The sequence below is a fragment of the Poeciliopsis prolifica genome, unplaced genomic scaffold (genome assembly GCF_027474105.1).
Source record: "Poeciliopsis prolifica strain line A6 unplaced genomic scaffold, Auburn_PproV2 SCAFFOLD007, whole genome shotgun sequence".
In the NCBI taxonomy this organism is placed as follows: Eukaryota; Metazoa; Chordata; class Actinopteri; order Cyprinodontiformes; family Poeciliidae; genus Poeciliopsis; species Poeciliopsis prolifica.
In genome coordinates, this window is record NW_026562382.1 from 4,181,788 (window position 1) to 4,202,547 (window position 20,760).

General features: G+C 39.1%; 1 protein-coding gene across 3 annotated transcripts in view; it reads left to right on the forward strand.

Annotated features, from left to right (window-relative positions):
• fgf14 (fibroblast growth factor 14) overlaps window positions 1-20,760 on the forward strand; it is a 94,716-nt gene that overhangs the window by 41,229 nt on the left and 32,727 nt on the right. Inside the window, exon 1 of one of the 3 annotated variants that reach the window (XM_055032137.1) lies at window positions 15,353-16,449. The exons of the other annotated variants lie outside the window; for them this stretch is intronic. Coding sequence (XP_054888112.1) covers window positions 16,257-16,449 — 193 coding nt within the window. The 5' untranslated portion in view covers window positions 15,353-16,256. Of the gene's footprint in view, window positions 1-15,352; window positions 16,450-20,760 lie in introns of those variants that run through there. 3 annotated transcript variants of the gene reach the window in all.

Here is a 20,760-nt window from a genome sequence, read left to right on the forward strand (position 1 = left end):
GAACATTTCTAATTATGGGTTATTTTGTAGTCGGTGTGAACGAAACTACAGATTCTGCCAATCAGTCGCCCAGAAATAAAAATTGGCCAGTGTTCCACTGATCAGCAGGTCAAGGTATTAAAAAAAATCTTTCATGTGGTTAAATAAAATAATAACAAGGAAAAAGACTTGATAATGAGAAATGGGCATGTGGTTTGTTGCACTTGTTTAAGTTCAATACAAGTAAAATAAGGACTTGAGACACTGATGAATAAATGTAACCTTTTAATTGACTCATTTTCTATCAAACTTGTGGGACTTACTTTCTGTTGTACTGTCAAAAGTCCAAAGAGTGAAAAAAAAGAGAAAAAACAAAGAAAAAAACCCCGAAAGTCAGTATTTACAAGGAAAAGCTTCATTGGTTCATAACTGGCTTTAATAAGTTTAATCAGACAACAAAGCTTGGCTAATAACTAAGCTAGCATTTTTTTAAGTGAGTGTTTACAGCCATAATGGATTAAAATGTTTGTTTAATCATTAAAATATGTTTAAGAGCTTAGATCAGAGTCAGATTGAAAGTGAAGCGGTGTCATGCTGAAGTGTGTGAATGAAGTGTGTGGACTTGGTGTGGGTGGGGTGTGTGTGTGTGTGTGTGTGTGTGTGTGCGCGTACTGTGCACATTTGCCTGTTCACGCACACATGCATATACACGTGGGAGCGTGAGGTGGATCAGTGGGTGTGCGCGCCAAATGATTCAGCACTTCATGGACAAGATTCATGTTTTATGAGTATAGGCATTGATAAATTGCGCAGGGCCGAGCTTTTCTGCTGCTCCAGCACGGCACGGTTTGTCTGTCTTCCTCCTTCTTTCCGTCTCCCTCTTTCTGTACTCAGCTTCATTTTTTTCTTATTTTTTTCTTTTAAATTCTTCCTATTAGCTCTTTTCTCTCATACTGACTGTCATAAAATGTGCCTTTGTCAGGATCGTTGTAACAAGCAGCAGGTATTGTTTCCCAGTGGAGGTGCCTGTGGCCGTTCAGCCTACTTGTGGACTCCCTGGTAAACAGACGTGACTCAGTGTGTTTACCTGTGCATCGTGTGTAGGCATGTGACAAAGCGTTGTACTTTCTGGAGTTCACTTTGGGGAGCTTCTTGTGCGTTACTCAGCAATGCCTTTCTTCCACGGCAGGTGCAGTTTCAATCATGGCTTTTGTTTTGTTTTGTTTTGGGCCCCTGGTTGGATCTTTCTCCGCATTCGTTCATCGCTTTTAAAACGGTCATCGCATTAAACGCAGCTGTCACGTGTAAGTCCCCAAAGCAACAGGTGGTGTAAGACTGGAAAATGACATGGAAAAAAGTTTTTAATTCAGGCTTAGTTGGAGGTTTTGACCCCCATATTAAGAACCGTGAATGAATTCAAATAGTGGACAAATTAGGCTTAAACATTTACAGACAACATTATAATCATAGTCATGCAATGAAATTGCCCTGCCCAAACTTGATGTAGAAAATCCAGTGGTGTCACAACACCCTTAGATTGCGCCTTTACTTGAACTTTGCTACTAATATCAATACTCCGGGAGTTTGAATCAAATGGACTCCAAACACGTACATAAATGGAGAAGAGATTTTCCAGAGGCCCCGGTTGTCATCATCTCATTCATCTCAACTTTCCTTTTTTTTTTTTTTGGTCAAATTTAAGATTACAAATAAAAAGGCTGCTCTGCATTTGTTGCAGAAAAAATTGCTATCCAAGACATCTCTGGAGCTGAAGAACACAGACACCTTCATATGATGTAAGACCTGTAACTCATGCTGGTTTCACTGCAAAAACGTTACAGAATGTAAAGCATTCAGCCTGTCAAGCCTACTGCCTTACTTTCTGATTTTGTCATGCAGACTTCTGTCACTTATTATTATCCCTGCTGACTCAGCACGTTCTGTGGGCGGTGATTCACTCTCCTGTCCTCTTTTCTTTCTTTTGGCGTCTTTTGTTTGGGGGACAAATGATCACTTTAGATTCTCTTTAGCTGCCATATTGTTTGAATTCCACATTTATTCCACAGTTTGAGGCCAGAGCGTGTAAAACGCGGCGGAACGTACGGTGCATTGGATTCCACTTTGGTCAAACGCACATTTTGCAAAAGCCACATTTGACTGAGAGGGCCGAGAAAGCAAACAAACAAACAAAAATGGTTTCGAATCTTGAATTTCGATGTGTTTCCAGATGCCCCTCACCTCGTCCTCCTCCTATGTCTGTGTTAAACCTCTCATTTGTCTCTTCGTGAAAAATTGGCTGTTGTTTGCTTGGAGCTAACACTTTGGCCTTTCTACGAGACAAATGAGGTAAAGCAGTCTTGTTCAAGCTTGTTGAAAGAGAAAGGACACATTTCCCCAAGCAGGAAATGACCTATGTTTGGTGTTGGGGAAGGGGAGGGTGATGGCGACGGGGTACAGGTGCATGTTAATGACCCCGGAACACATTTCTACGTTTGACACTGCAGACGTTTTTTTTTTTTTCTTTTTGTGACGCCGCCCCTCACAAAGCATCTTTCTTATCCCGGGAGCTCCCCCTTTATTTCAGAGTGGTGCTATTTTTAGAGCTGTGTTGAAAGGTCAGCTCCTCTGTCGGCTGCAGAAACACTGAGAGAACATTTTATCAGCAAACAAACATCATCGGCGGGGAAGCGCACACCGTTTTGTCAGAGTCACCTGCTGCATGCTTTGGATCTCTGAACCTGTGGAAAGCTTTCATGACGCTGCAGCGGCCGCGCTGAGCGTCTGCATTACTCCATGAAAACGTATTCTAATCGTTTTTATCACAAAGTTATTTGCTGTCCAATTACAACTCGCGTCAGGGTTTGCTCTCTAACTGTTTTTAACTGAAGAGAGGAATTATCTTCTAGAGATTGAAATTAATTTGCCGTTCACTTTAACGTAATCTGCTAAATATAGAACGACTCGACTTAGCAAGCGATAAAGAAGTGAATTATTTTATCAAGGCCTGTGTTTGATTTTTGTTTTGTGTTGTTGGTTTTCTTAAGGATGCGATTATTTTGCATCATGCATCATGCTACCATTAACAGGACACTGTGTTGCATTACACAGTACAAAAACAAGGCTAACACCTTTTAAAAATCTTTTAAAGACAAATCACGTAGAATAATCAACCTGTTTTGCACCACAGCCAATGCAAAAGCCATTCAGGCAGTGCTGTTGTGTTAGATGGCAATTAATTTCAAGAGTGTGCATGGCGAAGTAAGATTATGTGCTTTGCATATTTCAGATGAGGAGCTTTCTGCCAGAATTAGTTCTGCCTCTATTATTTGCAACAGTATTTTATTTCTCATATTCTTAAACAAAAGCTAAAATATTTTTCCGATTTAAAGACATTTAAAGTTTTTATTTGTAGAGTAGCAACGGCAACCAAAAAGCAAACATTTATTTTCATAAAAGTTATGAATCAATTTAAGCGTTGTTATTTTAATTGGGTTCTTTTTATGTAACTATTATGTGCTAAAATATTAATTTCTAAATATTTGGAGGATCCCTTATCAAACCAGATACCTGAACAAATGGACAAAGCATATAGAAACCTATAATGTAAAAAAAAATTAAAAATACTTGGTTGTTTCTTTTTGAAACAATAAATTTTTTAAAATGTACAAAAAGAAAAAAAAGAAATAACAAGCTAAGAACTTTATTCCTTAGAAAATATGAATAAAACTGAATTTATTTTTTGCTTTTCTAGTCAGAATGTCAACTCATTTAGCCAATGAGTCACTTGCTCTCAAATCCATACCCTGATCAAAAGGCAAATTGAGATATGGTGCCATGCCCAAGGGTACAATGGCAGGTGGCAGGAGAGGAAGCTGGATTTGAACCTACAACTTTCTGGTTCTCAGTATGATCAGTTCCTAGTAGACCAGTCTACTAGTTCCTGGTATTCAGCGTTAAAAACTAAATATTAACAGCCTCTGGTTTCACATTGATTTACTAATTCCCTAAACCGTCTCATGAACTCTTTGACCTACATTTGGGATTAATTCTACCATACCGAAAAAACCATTACATGTATAAAAATAGTCATCAGTAATTAAAAAGTCAGGACTCTGAAGTTTTCAGTGAATATCGTTGGCGACTTTTTGCACTTTGTTACCTTCAGGCATCAACAAAAAGAAGGCAGTGTCCAATCTTAGTTAAACCAAAGTAGTTTTGAGGCTAAGTTTTCAGATTCTGTCATGATGATGTTCTTGTCGTGGCAATGTATGCTACTTATTTTATTAACATTTTCGCAGGCTCGCATGCCCACATAATGTGTGGCAGCAGCAGCAACAGGAGGTCAGAGAATTGTCAATCTGCAAAAGACGCAATCAGCATCATCTGCAGCTCCGCTCCCTGCCAAAATCTCAATCATCAATGCCCTGAAGCTCCAGATAAAAACATGTCCCTCCTCTGTGTCCTCCTCCACCTCCTCTGTGAGTAGGCGTGATGGAGAAGGCGCGTGAGCTTCAGCTGCACACGACTATGACAGCCAACCTTCGGTGGACACGGTGCAGGCCTCGCGTCAAGCAGCGCCCCGACAGATCAGGTCTGCTAGAAGTGAAATGAGAATACTTTAACTTCTTTTCTTCCTGTTACGAAGCAACGTCTATTTACATTGTTACGTGATTTAAAACGCTCCTCCCTGATTCCGCGCCCGGCCATTAAAGTCGGCCTCTCGCTTACACACCAATTAATTATAGTCCACTGTAATTACAAACGTGTCATTTCTTATTAGGCCGGAACCACCGACATTTAGACAAACACTTTGTTTTAATTTATTTTTTTCTTTCTATATATGTTACAAACAGCCTACAGGCAATTATCCCTCCATTTCTACTCAGTAAAGATTACTATCCTAATAATCTTGATTTGCATATGCAGTATGATTCTGCTGTTGTTCTGTCTCTTGCTCTTTCTAATTCTCCTGAGGACTTTTCTTTTTGTATTGAATCACCTTAATATGATTTTAGACATGTTCATTTTGCTTCTGTTTAGACCATGATATAGCAGAAAATGGTAAAATCTTCTCTCTAAAAGTCAGTTTGTCCATGTCTATGCATCTTACAGCCAACTTTGAACGTTTTGCCCGAGATACGGAGATGGAATCTAACGGATACTTGTATTTGTTCTCCTCTTATCTGTCTTGTCTCCTACCTGTATTTTGGATAAATTATTATTATTGCTATTTTTACATGTAGAGGTGACACGTTTTCAAAAGGTAAAATCTTTGTGTGCTTTGCTAAAGTATTCACAAACCTAACCCAGAACATTTATTGAAATTTCAAATCATACACCACCACAAAGGAGCCCACATATGTTATATGTTGCATAACATTTCAAGTTTTGAATATATTATGGCGCAAACACGGTTGTGCTTCCTGTTGTCAGACAACAACTTTTCAATTTTTAATGTTTCTCTTTCTTTTTTTTTCAGGAATCAAAGGCAGCAAACCTTAAAGATTAAAGAGGGTTATCAGTGTCACACTTCCATGTTCAAAGGGAGCGTTTGCAGTGTAGCTCACTTTGGCCACTTGAGGGCATCTTTTAATTAAGGCATTTTAATCTAAAAGACCAGTTTCAGTTCAGCCTAGTGTAGAGAAAGATGCTTGTGTACGCCTAGGAAAAGTTTAAAATCTGGACTTAATGGTTCAGCTTTAAAGAAAGCAGAGAAAGCACCACTGAACTCTTTTCACATTAAATGCTGCATTTGAAGTTAAGGTGATAAGGTTCCCAGGTAATGTGCAGGTTTTGTTCTATTTTGTCTGAAAGAAACACTCACTAAGCTTCTTCTTTTTTGGTCAAAAAAATAAAATCAAACGATTTTGAGCTGAGTCATATATTCTTTCAGTTCTCCTTGATCTACAATCTGATCATGCAGCAATCTCATGCTGAGCTCTGTACTGCTCTCTAGTGGCTAAAATCTAGTAAAACACTTTATGAATTCAACTCATGACATTTAAATCAGCATCAACTGGGCAGAATATGTTTTTCTTCCCTGCACATTGTATCCAAATCAGTGAAAATAAAGCAATGCATGTTTTCAAAACTCACTGAATAATACATCTTTAATTCTCTTCGAGTTTGAGAACTGCAAACTCCGTCGAGGTAATTACACTTAGGTGATTAAAAAAAAAAAAAAAGTAAATGTTGTCAATATCAACCTTTATGGACTTTTGGACATTTTTACATGTTGCTATGTTGCCACCCCAACCTTCAGCAATGGACAGCTTTCAGAGATAAAACAAAGAAAAAACTGAAAAGTGTGGCATGCATATATATTTAGTCTCTTCAACTCAATACTGCATTCAAATGTGCAGCCAAAGACATTCTCCAAAATCCTCAATATACAATATATTTGACACATAAACGTATAATCACTACGTCGTAACAATATTGAAACCTTTAAAACCTTACCATATTTTTTGTTATATTAAAACCACACATTTATTTGAGATCCCATCATAAAAGGATCCTGTAGTTGTGTATTGAAAACAAAGATTTCAACCAGTATTTAGATACTGGTTGAAATCAGAAAATGTGGTTTGCATTTCTATTTAGATTCACCAGAATCAATATTTTTGAACCACTTTTCACTACAATTGGAAATCTTTTGTTGTATCTCCCTTCCAGCTTTACAAATGCACACATCTTTCTTCAGATTTTCAAGCTCAAGCTTTTGGAAGAATTTCTTGCCACATACACTCATCTGGGTCTTTCTATCATGTGAATAAGTTTGATCTAAATCATTCCACCTTAGCTTTTAGCTGCTGGAATGTGAATGTCTTTCAATTTAGCACATTATATGTCAGCATGTGCTTTACTTCCTCCATTTTCCTTCCACCTCAGGCCAGTTTTCTTGTCCAGCTAAAAATGATGCTACCACCACCAGTTTGTAATGACTCTTTCAATAATTCTGCCTCGTCATGATGTTATTGGCAAAGACTGCACCAAAATGAAGAGCGAGGAAACAAATAAGCAGAATAAAAGGACCCACACTAAACAAAAGAGAATATTAACCATGGATAGAATAGTTTTACAAAATTCATTTTATTCACATTACAAAAAAATTATTGAGCAAAGATATTTAAAAAATTAATGCAACTGCCATAATTACATATCATGAAGTAATAAATTATTATAATAAACCAAACACAAAATTAAAAATTATTATATTAGGAAATACACTTAATTGAAGCAGTTTCAATGACAACAAGAACAAAAAACAACCAAAGAAACACATTTTTAAGAGACGAGTGCGTTTTCTGGTAACCATGTGCCACTAAGTAAACGTCTGATTTTTATTTTTGTGTTGAATGTCTGTTTTATAATATGTTTGGCATTAATGACAAAAAAAAAAAGTATTTCAGACAAGCAGAAGAAATCTTATTTTTTAACAGAAACAATATTTGCTGTTGATCTGTTAAGATATGAAAACGTCTTCTGGTAACCAAGTGCCACAAAGTAAACCTCTGATCTTAACTTTGCAGAATTTACCAAGTGCAGATCTGCGTTCGCACTGCAGCCCCCTACTGCGCATACGGGACACTTTCAGGTCGTTCACACTGCACAACACATACAGGTTGCATGCATTTGGAAATGTGAACAACCACGGCAAAAAAAAAATCCAATTTGACAAAAAAAAAAGTTGGGTCTCACTTTCAGCTGCAGTGTGAACCCAACCTTGTGTCTAAGCAGATGAGCAGTATTTCAGAAGAGCTTAATAACTAACTAACTAACTGCCATAAAGTATAACTCAGATATTACTTTTATGTACAAAGTCTGTTTTATAATATATTTAATATTAATAATAATAATTTAAAAAAACATGCTTGTTATACCCCATATGTTACTGGCAACATTTAGGCTAATTTTGGCTTATACTCTACTGAATGTAAGACCATGTTCCTCAACATGCTTGTGACTCTCCACATGCTATTGACTACATTGTAGAGTATATTAGCATTGACGCTAATTCTTAGCATCAGAACGCTGGGTTCTAAATGACAGGCACTCCCTGTTTAAATTTCTTCAGAAATGTTTCTCTACCAGCGTTGCACATCAACAAACATGTTACACAATAGTGCTGTGTTTGGCGTTGTGGCCTTTCGACAAAAAACATCCGTGTTTAATCCTAATTTTCAAGTTCTCCCTGTTTGTGTGTGGGTTTTCTCTGGGTTCCTCCCACCGTCCAAAAGGACGACAGTTAGGTGAAGTGCTCTCTCAATTTATTTCATAAGTGTGCGTGGTTGTGTGTCTTGCTTTTTGACATCTTTCTTGATGATCACTGGAGATGGGTACCAGCCAAAAACTGTGACACGATATGACGGTTGCAGGAAGAGGATGGATGTTTGAAATATACACATTGTGAAATGTAAAAAGAGGTGGGAAAAATAGAGAACAGAGAAAGTCTTGTATGTGAATTTGTAAACATTCGCACAATTGTGTATGTGTATAACCTGTATGCAAGACTTCCTCTGATATCAGTCAGGAAGCCTCGTCATGTCTGAAGTATTTGACACATTCGGTGCCGTGGCGACATTTGATCCATGACGGCGTTAATGGGTGTTGTAATGTCTGCTGGTTAATCACTGCTATCATACCAGAGTGCTAACCTCATCTCTCCAGAATAATCGCTGCTCTCTGCGTCTCCTTGTCACTCCCATTATCTCACCATCACTGGTGCATATGCACATTTCTTCTGCGGTGACAGGGTATCATCTGTGTATGTCATAGTGGGGGGGAAAAAGAAAAAAAAAGGGTCACGGTCCGGCACCGGATAATGATGATTACTACTATAACTTTAAATCATTACAGATGCCATTAGTCTTTCATTGCCTCTTTGGGAGAACTTCATTGGTGTTCTTAATCAGGTCCACTTACCACTGTTCCTTACTGCTGATATATGGTGCATATCATATGAAGACACCTTAATAGACCTCTGGGAAGGAAAGATTCAAACGAGAGTGGTATATATATATATATATATATATATATATATATATATATATATATATATATATATATATATATATATATATATATATATATATATAAACTTTAATTGCTTGGGCAGGAGGAAAGCCTTTCTTGCAGGAGTTTTTTTGAGTCATTATTAAGAGGTACTTTGTCTTGCTTTAAAGTGTTTTCTTATCATTTGTAGACATGCATTCTTTTTGACTCTATAGCTTCTTTTAATTAAAGTAGTAACTCTTGTTTATCCAGTCCAAGCAGAACAGTTGTGCAAAATCAACAAATATGCATTTTACTGAGGTTCTTGTGCTCATAAAATCGCACCTGTGCCAAACAGGCAGATTATCCACGGGATGATCAGTTCGGCATATAGTAGTCGAGACGCGCACCGTTTCATTTCAAACTCCAGCAGATAGATCTATTTTCTAATTTGCCAAATCGGAAAAAAAAAAATCCATTTATTCAAATGTCAACTTTGCATCACAAGAAAAGGAGCTAAACTAGAAACATTAAATCTGATTTGATATCATACAGTGAGAGAGAGAGAGAGAAAGAGGTTATATGTATGTATCCAGGGTACGGAGAGTTCTTGTTTCATGTGATTAAACGAAATGGTCAAGCTGCCCACAATGATCAGGAACTCCAGTTTCCTGTGGTGACAGTGTTTTAGTTCGACTAGATATATAACAAGAGCAGTCAGCCATTCTCTCAGATCTATCCTCTGGTCTCTTGTTAGCCTTTGGTTATTCTTAAGCCGGTGCTCCCTGCAGGCGGTGTCTGTGACCTGCCTGAAGCTGACTTACACAGAACAAACTCTGACCACTCTGGAGAATCAGTCACACAGCTTCGGTCTTCACAGTAATGAAACCAACTTCATTGTCCTGAGTTTATCAGAATGCATTTACTGAATTGATTTTCTATTGGTTTTGGGTTTCATAGCTTCAACCGAACCACACTTGAGCCAAATTCCCTCTCATTAGGATTGTTTTATAATTCCTCCAGAATTTAAATGTCTCCGTCACCTGCGTCTGTGAATTATTCATCTTGACACCTATAGACTTTATGCTGAAGTCAGGATGTACCTTGTTTTTGCGTACCTGCACTTCCATCGAGATATTAACATGCTGAGAGTCAAACAAAATACACACACACACTTTGTGTCAGCTTTCAGCTTCAGAGGGAGGCCTTGCCAAAGGGGCTTGGACTAATTGATATTCTCCCACAGTATTCAGGGTTTCTCCAGGGAACCTCACTCTGCAGTGCTGCTGACAAGGCACATTCCATCACTGCTGCAAACTTAAAATAGGATCAAAAGCCGGAGAAGGGTGTGTGAAAGGGAGAGAGTGGGGATCACAGAGGATGTGTGTGACCAGGATGTTGAAACAGTCTTTTCCCTTATGCTTTTATTTATTTATTATCAGAGCCTTGTTTTAGCCACCACCTCTAGATCCCATTTCTTCCTTTTCTGTTTGCTTGGAGCAGTTTTTCTCAAGTCGACGACACTTAAAAGTACATTCAGTCTACTTTTTTTTTTTTTTTTTTTTTTTTTTTTTACATCACCCCTAAAGCTGCCAAAAGACCTAAAAGGCTAGTTCAATTTATAGCTTTTTGGACTGTTTTCATGTACGCTTGCTGAAGCGGGAGCAGAGTGGAGTGCGGTTTTGTTTTTCTGTTTGGGTGTAGGCTATAAGTGGAGCTAACAGTTTGACACCACCGTGTTTCATTAAGGTCTCTATGGGACAGCTCCACACCTCGGCGCCGCTCTCGTCTTTCAGCCTGAGGAAGGCCAATGCTCCGTCGCATTGACAACAGAGACATCTTTTTAACTAGCTGCTCTCTTCCAAGGTACTCAGGACAACTTGTTGTCGGTCTGCCACATACTTGAAAATGTATTTATGACTCTACATTACATGATAAAATGCTCTTTAAAAGATATGCGAGCCACCATGAAAAATGAGTTGTTGCTGACATAATTTGGGAGAGATATTCGTACGGCACACTACTCTTGTTTATCTCTCCTGAAGCTCATGAAGTCGTACGTCTCTGTTATTGGACTCTTGCAAGGAAAGTAATCGCAGTCGTTTGGGTTGTAGTTTGAAAACTTACAAGCAAAAAAGAAAAAAAAAAAAAACGGATACTCCTGCCGTCACCTGAAAAATAGAGATGGTATGTTACAAAGTCTGGCCATGGAGAGAAAATAAAAAGAAGTATTGCAGCACATATAAAAACTAAAAGTAAGACTGGAAAGCAGTGGTGGTGGGTGGGACTTTGTCTCCATAGTACCAATATAAAGACTAAACATCATATGCTGTGACTGTTGAAAGCAACACAAACATTACATAAGTACGTCTTTTGTATAAGAATTGACTAGTTGTTGTTTTTATGGCTAATATACAGTGAAATGATAGATTTCAAGTTAAATATATGTAAATATCTACCTTTAAATCTACCTGTGAACTTTTTCAACTTTGTCCAGATTGCAGTCTTCTTGATGTTCATTTCTTTATAGGCAGCCATTTATATGTGCTGTCTGGTTAGCTTGGACTATTACGCTCATTAAGACAAATGAGACAGATACACAAGCACTGGAGGGCACTTAGAGTCCATAAGGGGCTCTTTAGGCTTTTATGTCTTCTGAAAATGGATTCAGGACAATCTATTTATTAAAAAAAAACAAAAAACAACAACAAATGTGCATAAATACGACAAAAATACAAGAAAGGAAAACTGTGCATCGTAAAGGTAACAAATGTATTGTGCGTCTGTCGTTAAATTAATTTTGAATCTTTGATCATGCAAAGGGCTATTAATCTCTTTTTCATTTTACTGGGATAAGGAAGTACTTAGTGCCCCAACCTGTTTGTCCTCATCAGAATAGGTGATAAAAATGAAGAAAAAAATAATAATAATAAAATAAAAAACAATGACATAAAAAACATGGCCCTGAAGGAAGGTAACGGCAGTAATCATATGGGTTGTTTACTCCTAGTTTCTGCGGAGTGACATTTGCTCTGCCCCAGCAGCAGGACATCTAACAGAGATAATTTAATTTCCCTTAGAGGAGATTGGATTTAAATGTCCTGACCCGATGAGGCTGCAACTGCGTTCATCGTGGCTTCTGTTTTCTGCTAAATGAGTGCAAATGAGATTGCAATGTTTTCCATTCAGGTGAGATATGATTCATGCAGTGTTTGCTGATTAACTTTGCAAAACCCTTTCGTGTATGATAAAAAGAAAAAAACAAAACAAACAAAAAAAAAAACATAAATACCTTGTTCTTTCCTTGCTGTGCCACTCACGTCTTGCAAATGCGAGCCTGTGGCAACATTTAGTCAGATCTCATTTGAGGAAATGAGAGATTGTGGGCTCAGCCAAAGTGTCGAAATGTGTTCATCTTAATGTCTTTCTTCTTGGGATAACTTAGGGAGGGAATGAAGTGCTTAAGGCATTTGTGAACAAATGGATGTGGACAGCTCAGGACAGGCTGTCTGGTCAAACTAACCATATTGGATCTTTTAAAAGAGGGGAGTATAAATGGGACATTTAAGCTACCTATTGCAAGAGCTCGACTTGGAAATGGAATGGGATTGCTATGGAATCGCATACATTCACGTACAAGAGGAGAAAAAATGTAGGTATGTGCACATCTTTTAGCTTTTGTCACCGGCTTTATGAAGGTGTTCAAAGCATGTTTTAAACACCTGCAGTCAATAAGCTGTGACTGGCTTGAGGAGGACATTTTGGGGATGTTCATGTTTTGTCCGAATTTAATAGAAAAGTTTATCCAAAGAAATAAATGCTGTCGTTTTTGTGGTTATTTGAACTTATTAGCAAGTGAATTAATATTTCTGAGGACCAATGTAGTGCTATTGATATTTGTTTGTGCATATGTAGAAATGGCTTTGTTTGAACAATTGATGCTCTAAAGCAAAAATATCAGCATGAATTGTTATTTAACACGTTTTCAAGGTAATTATAATTTAGGACGTGTGGGGAGTTTTTGCAAAGTCTAACGGTCCGTACAAGAGGCTTCCTCAGGCAACTTTTAAAAAGCGGACAAATCATTCGCTAAACTTAACTCTAATACATGCTGCCACCACCATCTTACCCTGTGAGGTGACGATATGTTCAGTTTTGATCAAATCTGATGAAGCAGCGCACTCCTTTTAACAATTGCCTTTGTCTTGTCAGATTTGTGAATGTCCGACCAATAGTTGTCCCGCAAACATGTTCTCTGTGAGCCGTGGATCTCTACAGCTCCTCCAAAGGCAGCATAAGATTTTAAGACTTGTGGCTTATTTTCTGATTAATGCTTTTGCTGTCGGTTTAAGTTGACGTCTACATCTTGGTCGGTTTGCATTTGTGCCACGCTGCTCTCAGTTACAGATGATTGCTTAAATGATGCTTGAGATGTTCAAAACTGGGTATGTTGTCACATTATCCCGAAATTATAGTGAATCTTATTTAAAGGAAACAGAATAAAAGAGGATGAAAGCAAATGCATAAAAAACAACTTTGCAAACCTTTCATTTGTTGGAAAAACAACAAAAATAGTGGGAAAAAAAATCTGTCTACTTTGCATCTATGGGTTGCATTGTGTGGGTCTGTCACATAACCCGTCAAGCGAAGCGCCTCATGAATGAAAATAACTTAATTTAATCCTTGTCTTATCTATAAAGACAAAAAAAAAAAAACACTTAGGAAACCTAATAATTCAGTGCAATTACTGTTTTTCTCCTTTCTAAGAACATTTCATGGCCAGTTTCTCTATGCATTTATTGTTGAGTCTCACATCACAGCAACAGCTCCAGACTAGAGAACTATCTCACATGACCGGGAAAAACCCGCCGGCTCGTCCGGGCCTGATCCGTCACGGTGTCGGCGCTAATTTGAATGCTGCCGAGAGACCATTGTTGAGCTGACAGTGTCCGCTGCTGGCTGAAGCGCTTACTGCATCCCTCGCAGAGCGGAACAGGAAGGTATCATAAACTTCTGCAGCGTTCACTGTCTGTCCAGAAAATAAAAACAATGAATAAATCAGTAGAGCCGAAATGCAACCTCTGTCTGATGAGATTTAAACAACGAGTGACTGTACTTTAATCTCTATAACGCCACGTGTTTATAAATGAATTAATAAACGTCGTTTATTCTTAAAAGCGGCATTGCGGTCTGCAGCTGAAACCCGCAGATAAAACTGCTCTCTGTCCCTCGTTTGTGTGCGTGATTGGACCTTTGGTGCGTTTTTCTTTATTATTTCTTCGATCCTCGGTACAGCTGGCCATCAACAGGTGAGCGTGACGTGCCGAGAATAAACGCACACATTTGCGGGACGCAGCGACGGTCCCCCTGGAGCCCGCATGTTTAATTACAGCCACAAACAGCAGATGGCTCTCTTGAGTTTTAATTTCTTTTTGCCTGAGAGTGAGGCTTAAATTTTATTCCCTTTAAACGTTTTTTTTTTTTTTTTTTTTTTTTTACTGTTTTCTTTTCCCCTCTCATGTATTTTCTCTTGTTATTATAATTTCTATAGGCCTATAATTGCGAATCAGAATGCACGCTGAGGTACGGGAAGGTTGCGTAATGCTTTGCAGCTTTCTGCAGGCTGCAGCCGACCCTGTTTTGTTTTGTTTTGTTTTTTTGTTGTTGCTTTTTTCAAAGTGAAGGTTGTCTGGAGAAAACGTCTCCCCTCCATCTCAGCGCGGACCTGAAGCGACCGGCGCTGTCCGTGGTGCTGAAGCCACGCACGATCAGCGGAGCCCACACACTCTGGACCACATCCTGTAGTTCTGCTTTGGTAAAAACAAAAATAAAGTTGTGTCACTCTACATTTGTTCATAGTAAATCATAAAAAATACCAAGAAAAACAAAAAGTTAAATAAAATAAAATGAATCAAGGCGAATACATTAGTGGAACAATGTGAGCTCTGATGTTGCAGCAAGGAGGAGAGACAATATACATGTCCCCTCCTCTCAGTTTGTCAAATCGGCTCCCTCAGGCAGGGGCTTGGAGGTCGAGAAGAGGAGGGGATGTCGGGGCGGGGGCATCCGTCACCCTCAGCGGTGTCGCCGGTGGTTAGGACTTGTTGATGAGGGGGATTTATTTATTTATTTTTTGTTGATCTGGGGCGTACAGGCTAATACCACTGATTATCACTTCCTATCCTCTTTTTTTTCTTCTTCTTCTCCCATTGAGCGTGGGAAAATAAATCGCGTTGTTTAGTCAGTGGCATCCCACTGACTCAACAACCCTCCACCCCACACCCCGATTTCCCATCATGCGCCGATCGACGCACACTCATCTCTCTCTCCTTATATGTCACGGGTCACATAACGCGCCGAACGTCAGGGAGTTCACATTTCTATATCTACATACTACGCAGACGTCATCTGGCACGGTGCTCGGATCAACTCTCTCCCCTCCTGTTCGGTCGAACTGACTGTTGTTGTGTTGCCGGTTTTGAGATGTGCGGCGCATTTCACGCAACATTAACCGGGAGGATTGTCAAATAATTGCGAGGCTCCTTTACTGTTGCGCATTCCTCTCTCCGTGTGCGTGTGTGTGATTTTAACGTGCACGTCTCTTCTTCGGGGGAGTGGAGGGTTGGAAGCTGTCGCGGATACCTTCTTGCAAACTTCGCGTCTCGCCTCGTCTCCCCAGCTCTCAGCCGGGTGCTGATCTTCGTAGGAGGCGCCTGGGTTTTGTTGAGTTGCCCGGCGGCGGCGCACATGCACGGGCGTCCCCGCCGCTGCTGGCCGTGCAATGCCGCTTTTCACATGGCAGAAGAACAAGGAGGATAAAGCAGAAGCTTAAAAAAAAGGGGGAGAAAAGAGTAGGGGATTTTTTTTCTCTCTCTCTTCTTCCAGCCACAGCGTTAAACATTAAGGACAATTGACTGATTGAGACCAGACGCAGGCTACAGGTATGAATATTCTCCGGAGGTCTCCGTGCGCATGAGTTGGGCTTCTTATCAAGAGCATTGTCACTGATGAGCGGGATTACTTATGGAGATGTGCATTTTTATTTATTTATTTCCCCCTCCACCCTCTCATCGTGCTCCAGAATATTTCGAATGACAATGGGCATCTGGCTTAGTATCACCAGTATCATGTAGGGGGTTTGGACAAAAGGAGAGGAAAACCAGCAGTCAGAAATACCACGCGCCCCGCCGGTATGGGACTGTGACCCGGGTTGCGAGCTCCGAGAGAGGCGGCTGTTCTCTTGAGCGCAGACTGGACCCGAGCGGTTGTGACATTTCCGAGCCATGGCCGCTGCGATCGCGAGCGGGCTGATCAGACAGAAGAGGCAAGCGCGGGAGCAGCACTTGGACCGACCCTCCACAAACCGACGGAGGAAGAGCCCCAACAAGAACAAGGGGCTCTGCAATGGGAACCTGGTCGACATCTTCTCAAAAGTGCGCATCTTCGGGCTCAGGAAGCGAAGGCTACGGAGACAAGGTCTGGGAACTTCAGTGTGCCGAAGTAGCTATTTTGTTGCCGACACATAAGCGAAGATGCACTAATCAGTGTCCCTTAATTACTGTCTCAGAACGGCGATTGGAAGGTGAAAATGATATTATAAAGAGTACTTATTAAATTAATCTAAACTAAGAACTCCTTGTTTAAGTTGAATTCAAAACCATTGTAGTGGGAAAAAAATGTAGCACGTTTTTTCTTATTTTCTGTAAGTCTTAGGAAAACAAAAGAAGAGTTGGATGGTGAAAATCCCCAAATTATAATTATTCCTTTGACTGAAGACTGGAATAAAAGGAAGAGCGTCCACTTTTATTTATGAAGCTGCACCAATGGGTCAATCACAATCAGCCAATTTCCCCTCTTTGCTCTCTGATCAGTGATTAGAGGAATCAATAAGAATTTTTTCCTCTTCTTATTCAAAACTAACAAGTTTCACCATTTTCTAAACATGAGCCCATGTACTCTGTTGCACATCTTGAGTCTAACAATATTAATATCATTAATTATAAAACCTTGATTAGTTAAACTTATCAGGATTGTCTCCTCGTTACACAGGTGGAGATAATCTTGTGATTTTGTCATTTCCTGTTGCATTAACAATTTTCTTTATCTTTTGTAAGTGTTATATACTGAATCTGCCAGCCAGGCCTCTATAAACAGAACTAATATGTATGAGTTGGCAAAAGCCTGATTGGTGCATCTGTACATATCAGCTTTTTGCAGCGTGTGTAAATATGATCACACACATGTAGCTTTGGAAAAATTGTCCAGATATCTATATATCAATTCTGGTTTGTGATCAGCAGGTTAAATAGTGAAAACTTTGCTGCTGCTGTTGTTCTATTTCCTATTAGTTAAACACATTGAAATGCTAATTTGATATGTTTTCCACCAACTTTCTATATCACAGAGCATTCACAGCTGTTCTATTTCCTTTATTCGTCTCCTGTTTTGATTAAATCATAAAATGGACCAAACTTAAAAGTGACCAGTTTTCTTTCTAGTCTGTGAGCACAACAACCATTAGCGTTTACTTTATTGAACTTTTGTTTCTTTAAGGAACATAAAATGAAGTTTAACCAGATTGCTTAGTAGAAAATGTTAGCCTATCTGCTAACAGCTAAAGGTATGTTACATTTCATGCAGCATAAAACATTGTGAATTTGTGAAAATCAAAACCAGCAGGAAAACCTGAGAGAAGGTTAGAAATCTATATTGGCCAGGAAAAACATGATGTCTATTCATTTTATATTGTCGCAGTCAGTATAAATATGATTGGATCCACATTCCAAATCATCATAAAAAGACTGAAATTGATCAGTGTTTCGCTTGAGCAGTTCTGAACAGCATGGCTATTACTAAATATCCCTATTTATTAAATTCATTAACTGATGGCTTGGACATTAAAGCAGGTTAGTAAAATCATATAAAAACATTAATGCATGAATGTGTTTATAATACTTTCATTCTCTGTTGGATTCAAGACTACTGTGTTAACCGGAAACACAGTTTCTTCCTTTTTTTGTGCTATAAAATCTAATAGTTAAAGGATTTCAAAACTGGAGTTGGCAGAGCAAACTTCCAAGGAAATTGTCTCTGCCAGTAAAGACCTGATCGGTGCATTTTTACATTAACATGTTCAGGGATTTGATTTGGGAATCATTACTACCTCTGCAAAATGGTAACATTTTATCCTTTGTGTCTCAAAAGTTAGAACAAACATTTTTTTTGTAAATGTCAGCAGCTGGATAAAAAAAAAAAAAAAAAAAACATACATCTGATTTATGTGCATTCTATTAAATGACTTAGTTTTTCCAAACTCTCACAGCTGCAGATCTATAGGATGTCTTACCATTTTATGGAACATATACACAGAAACTCGTAGCTCTGCACACCAACAGTTTATTGCACAAAACTAATTTCCATACCAGTAAAGACGGGTCGGTATCTTGAGCAGAATCAGGGTCATGACTTTCAGACTCACACGTTTTCTCCATTTCGGGGACCAGCGGCCTCTCTCTCAGGCTGAAATTTGTTCCATTTCTCCAATTATGAAAATGTCAGGAATGTTTTAGCTGTAATGTGCCAGCCTGGGATTATTAAAGAGCACTGTCAATAATTATTTCAACACAGAAAATGGAGCCAACAGTGAGTATAATTCAGAGACGATACTTGGTTGCTTTAGGTTGATTGTCGGGTTTTGTAGGTTTAAAAAAAAAAAAAAAGTAATCAACAGGCATCAAACCTGTTGCTTCAAATCCACCTAAACTCCAGCTAATTTACAAGCTACTTAAAGCAGAGCCATCCAGGCAACAGCCTAGTTAAAGGAAGCTTAGAAGCGCCGTTTAGTCTTTCATCTTCTCCCACAGAAGAAGAGCCATTTTGATTGGTGTGTCCCTCTCATGCTGCCTGCTTTCACATCTGAACATCAGGATGAAATGTCTCCTTCTCTAGATCCAACTGATTAAATGGATTATATGCGCTTTGTTAGAACAGGATCCATTTAATGACCACAGAGGACACATCTGGACACAGGTCAGAGTTCACTGAAACTGGAGGTTTATAATCGGTCGTCCTTCAAGCTGCTGTGCCATGGGGCCCGTCTGTGTGTTTCTGCATGTGGTAATCGGCTGTTGCTCTTGACTTGGCCTGTGGAGCATCATTTGATATTTGGAGCACTGTGCAGAAGGTAGCAGAGGCCACAGATATGTACGATGGACCAACAAGTCTGTAGGGCAGATGTTCCTGTTTCAGGGTCCAAAACTAGTAAAAGAATATGTAATCAAAAGATTTAATTAAACGTATCATCAGTAAAATAAAATTGAAATCGGGGAATTGAAACCAACACAGCCTTAACCATCAAAGTCAGTGGATGAGTTCAAGTGAATGTCACTTGGCTGTGCCAACAGTGCCACAATGCAACAGAAGATGTGACCAATAAGTCCTCATTTGTACATGCCATTTGCTAACTGAAATGTTGAGCTTCTGTAGTGGTCCACCCTGATTTATTGTTATTATTTTTAAACATAAGAGTTAAGAAGCAATAAAATGCAGCAGCCTCTGAACACTAAAGCTTCTGTGATAAACTGAATCATTAAGTAAAAAAAAAAAAAGAAAAAAGGCTGCTCTCTAAAATTCACAGAATTAAGGGGGAAGCTGTGAAGAATGCATTTTTGTTCCCTTTTTTGTAGTTCCACTCAGAGCTAACACTCACTTTCTGTTGCTTTCATTTTATTCTTGTTTATGATTAAAAGCTAAATGGGAAAATACATCATTAATTTCATCCCCATATGAGAATTCACACTCATGGGACGTTTTTCCTTTTAAAGTCCTCTCCACACTTTCACTCCCTGTCCCATCTTTCCTCTTTTTTTGCATTATCACCAAAGCACACAGATTAGGAAGACTAATGACTTGCTTAGTGTGTCTAATTTAATATCAGACCCAGAGAGACCTGAGAGACCTTTTAAATTTGTTTTGCTGGCCCACGATGGCCGCATGCACTACCGATCCCATGTGTTTTGAGGCCGAGTTTCAGAGTTTCCCAGGTGAAAACAAAGAAAACACAGAGCCTCACAGTGACAGCGGAGCCGTGAAAAGAGCACCTTTCTGGCTTTCAGCAGGATGAATATAGACTGAAGTGAGGTTCAGAATCCCACTGAGATGTGTCAAGATGATGGAGCAAGGGTGCCTTATAAGAAGCCCTGTGTCCTGTATTTCTTTTGGCACCGAGTATTGATCTTGAGAATGCATCAGCACTGTAGATTTTCTCTTCTTGTGAGCTGCGTTGACTGCATCTGACATACTTTGGGGGCTTCAGGTCATTCAGTTGGCTTTAAACATATTCTACCAAATCTTCTCGATGAGTTGCTTTTGCTTTTGAATTACTGCCACTACAAAAAATGCCCAGGTGGAAAGAAGATGGTCTGTTATTCTAATGTGAATACGTTTTGCCTTGTTTGTTCACTCGAGGACACAGATGTGATCTTTGTCCTCTTCTGGCAACTCTGGGAATATGCTGGAACATTTTGCGTCACATCTGCCTTCGTTTCAAATCATCCTTGTGTTTTTGAAAAAGAGTTGCTGTTTTTTTTGTGTGTGTTTTTATTGTTTTTGTTTTTTTTTTTTTTTTTTCAAAGCATTAAATGCGAGCTATAAATCCTGTTATATCTAAAGCCAGTAAGTGAGCTCTTGCTTCGTCCAGCATTGGGTCATGATCTTACTACGCAGGATCTAATTATCCCACCAGATTAGATCCACGACCCATAAGATCATGCAGCGCAGATCCTAAGA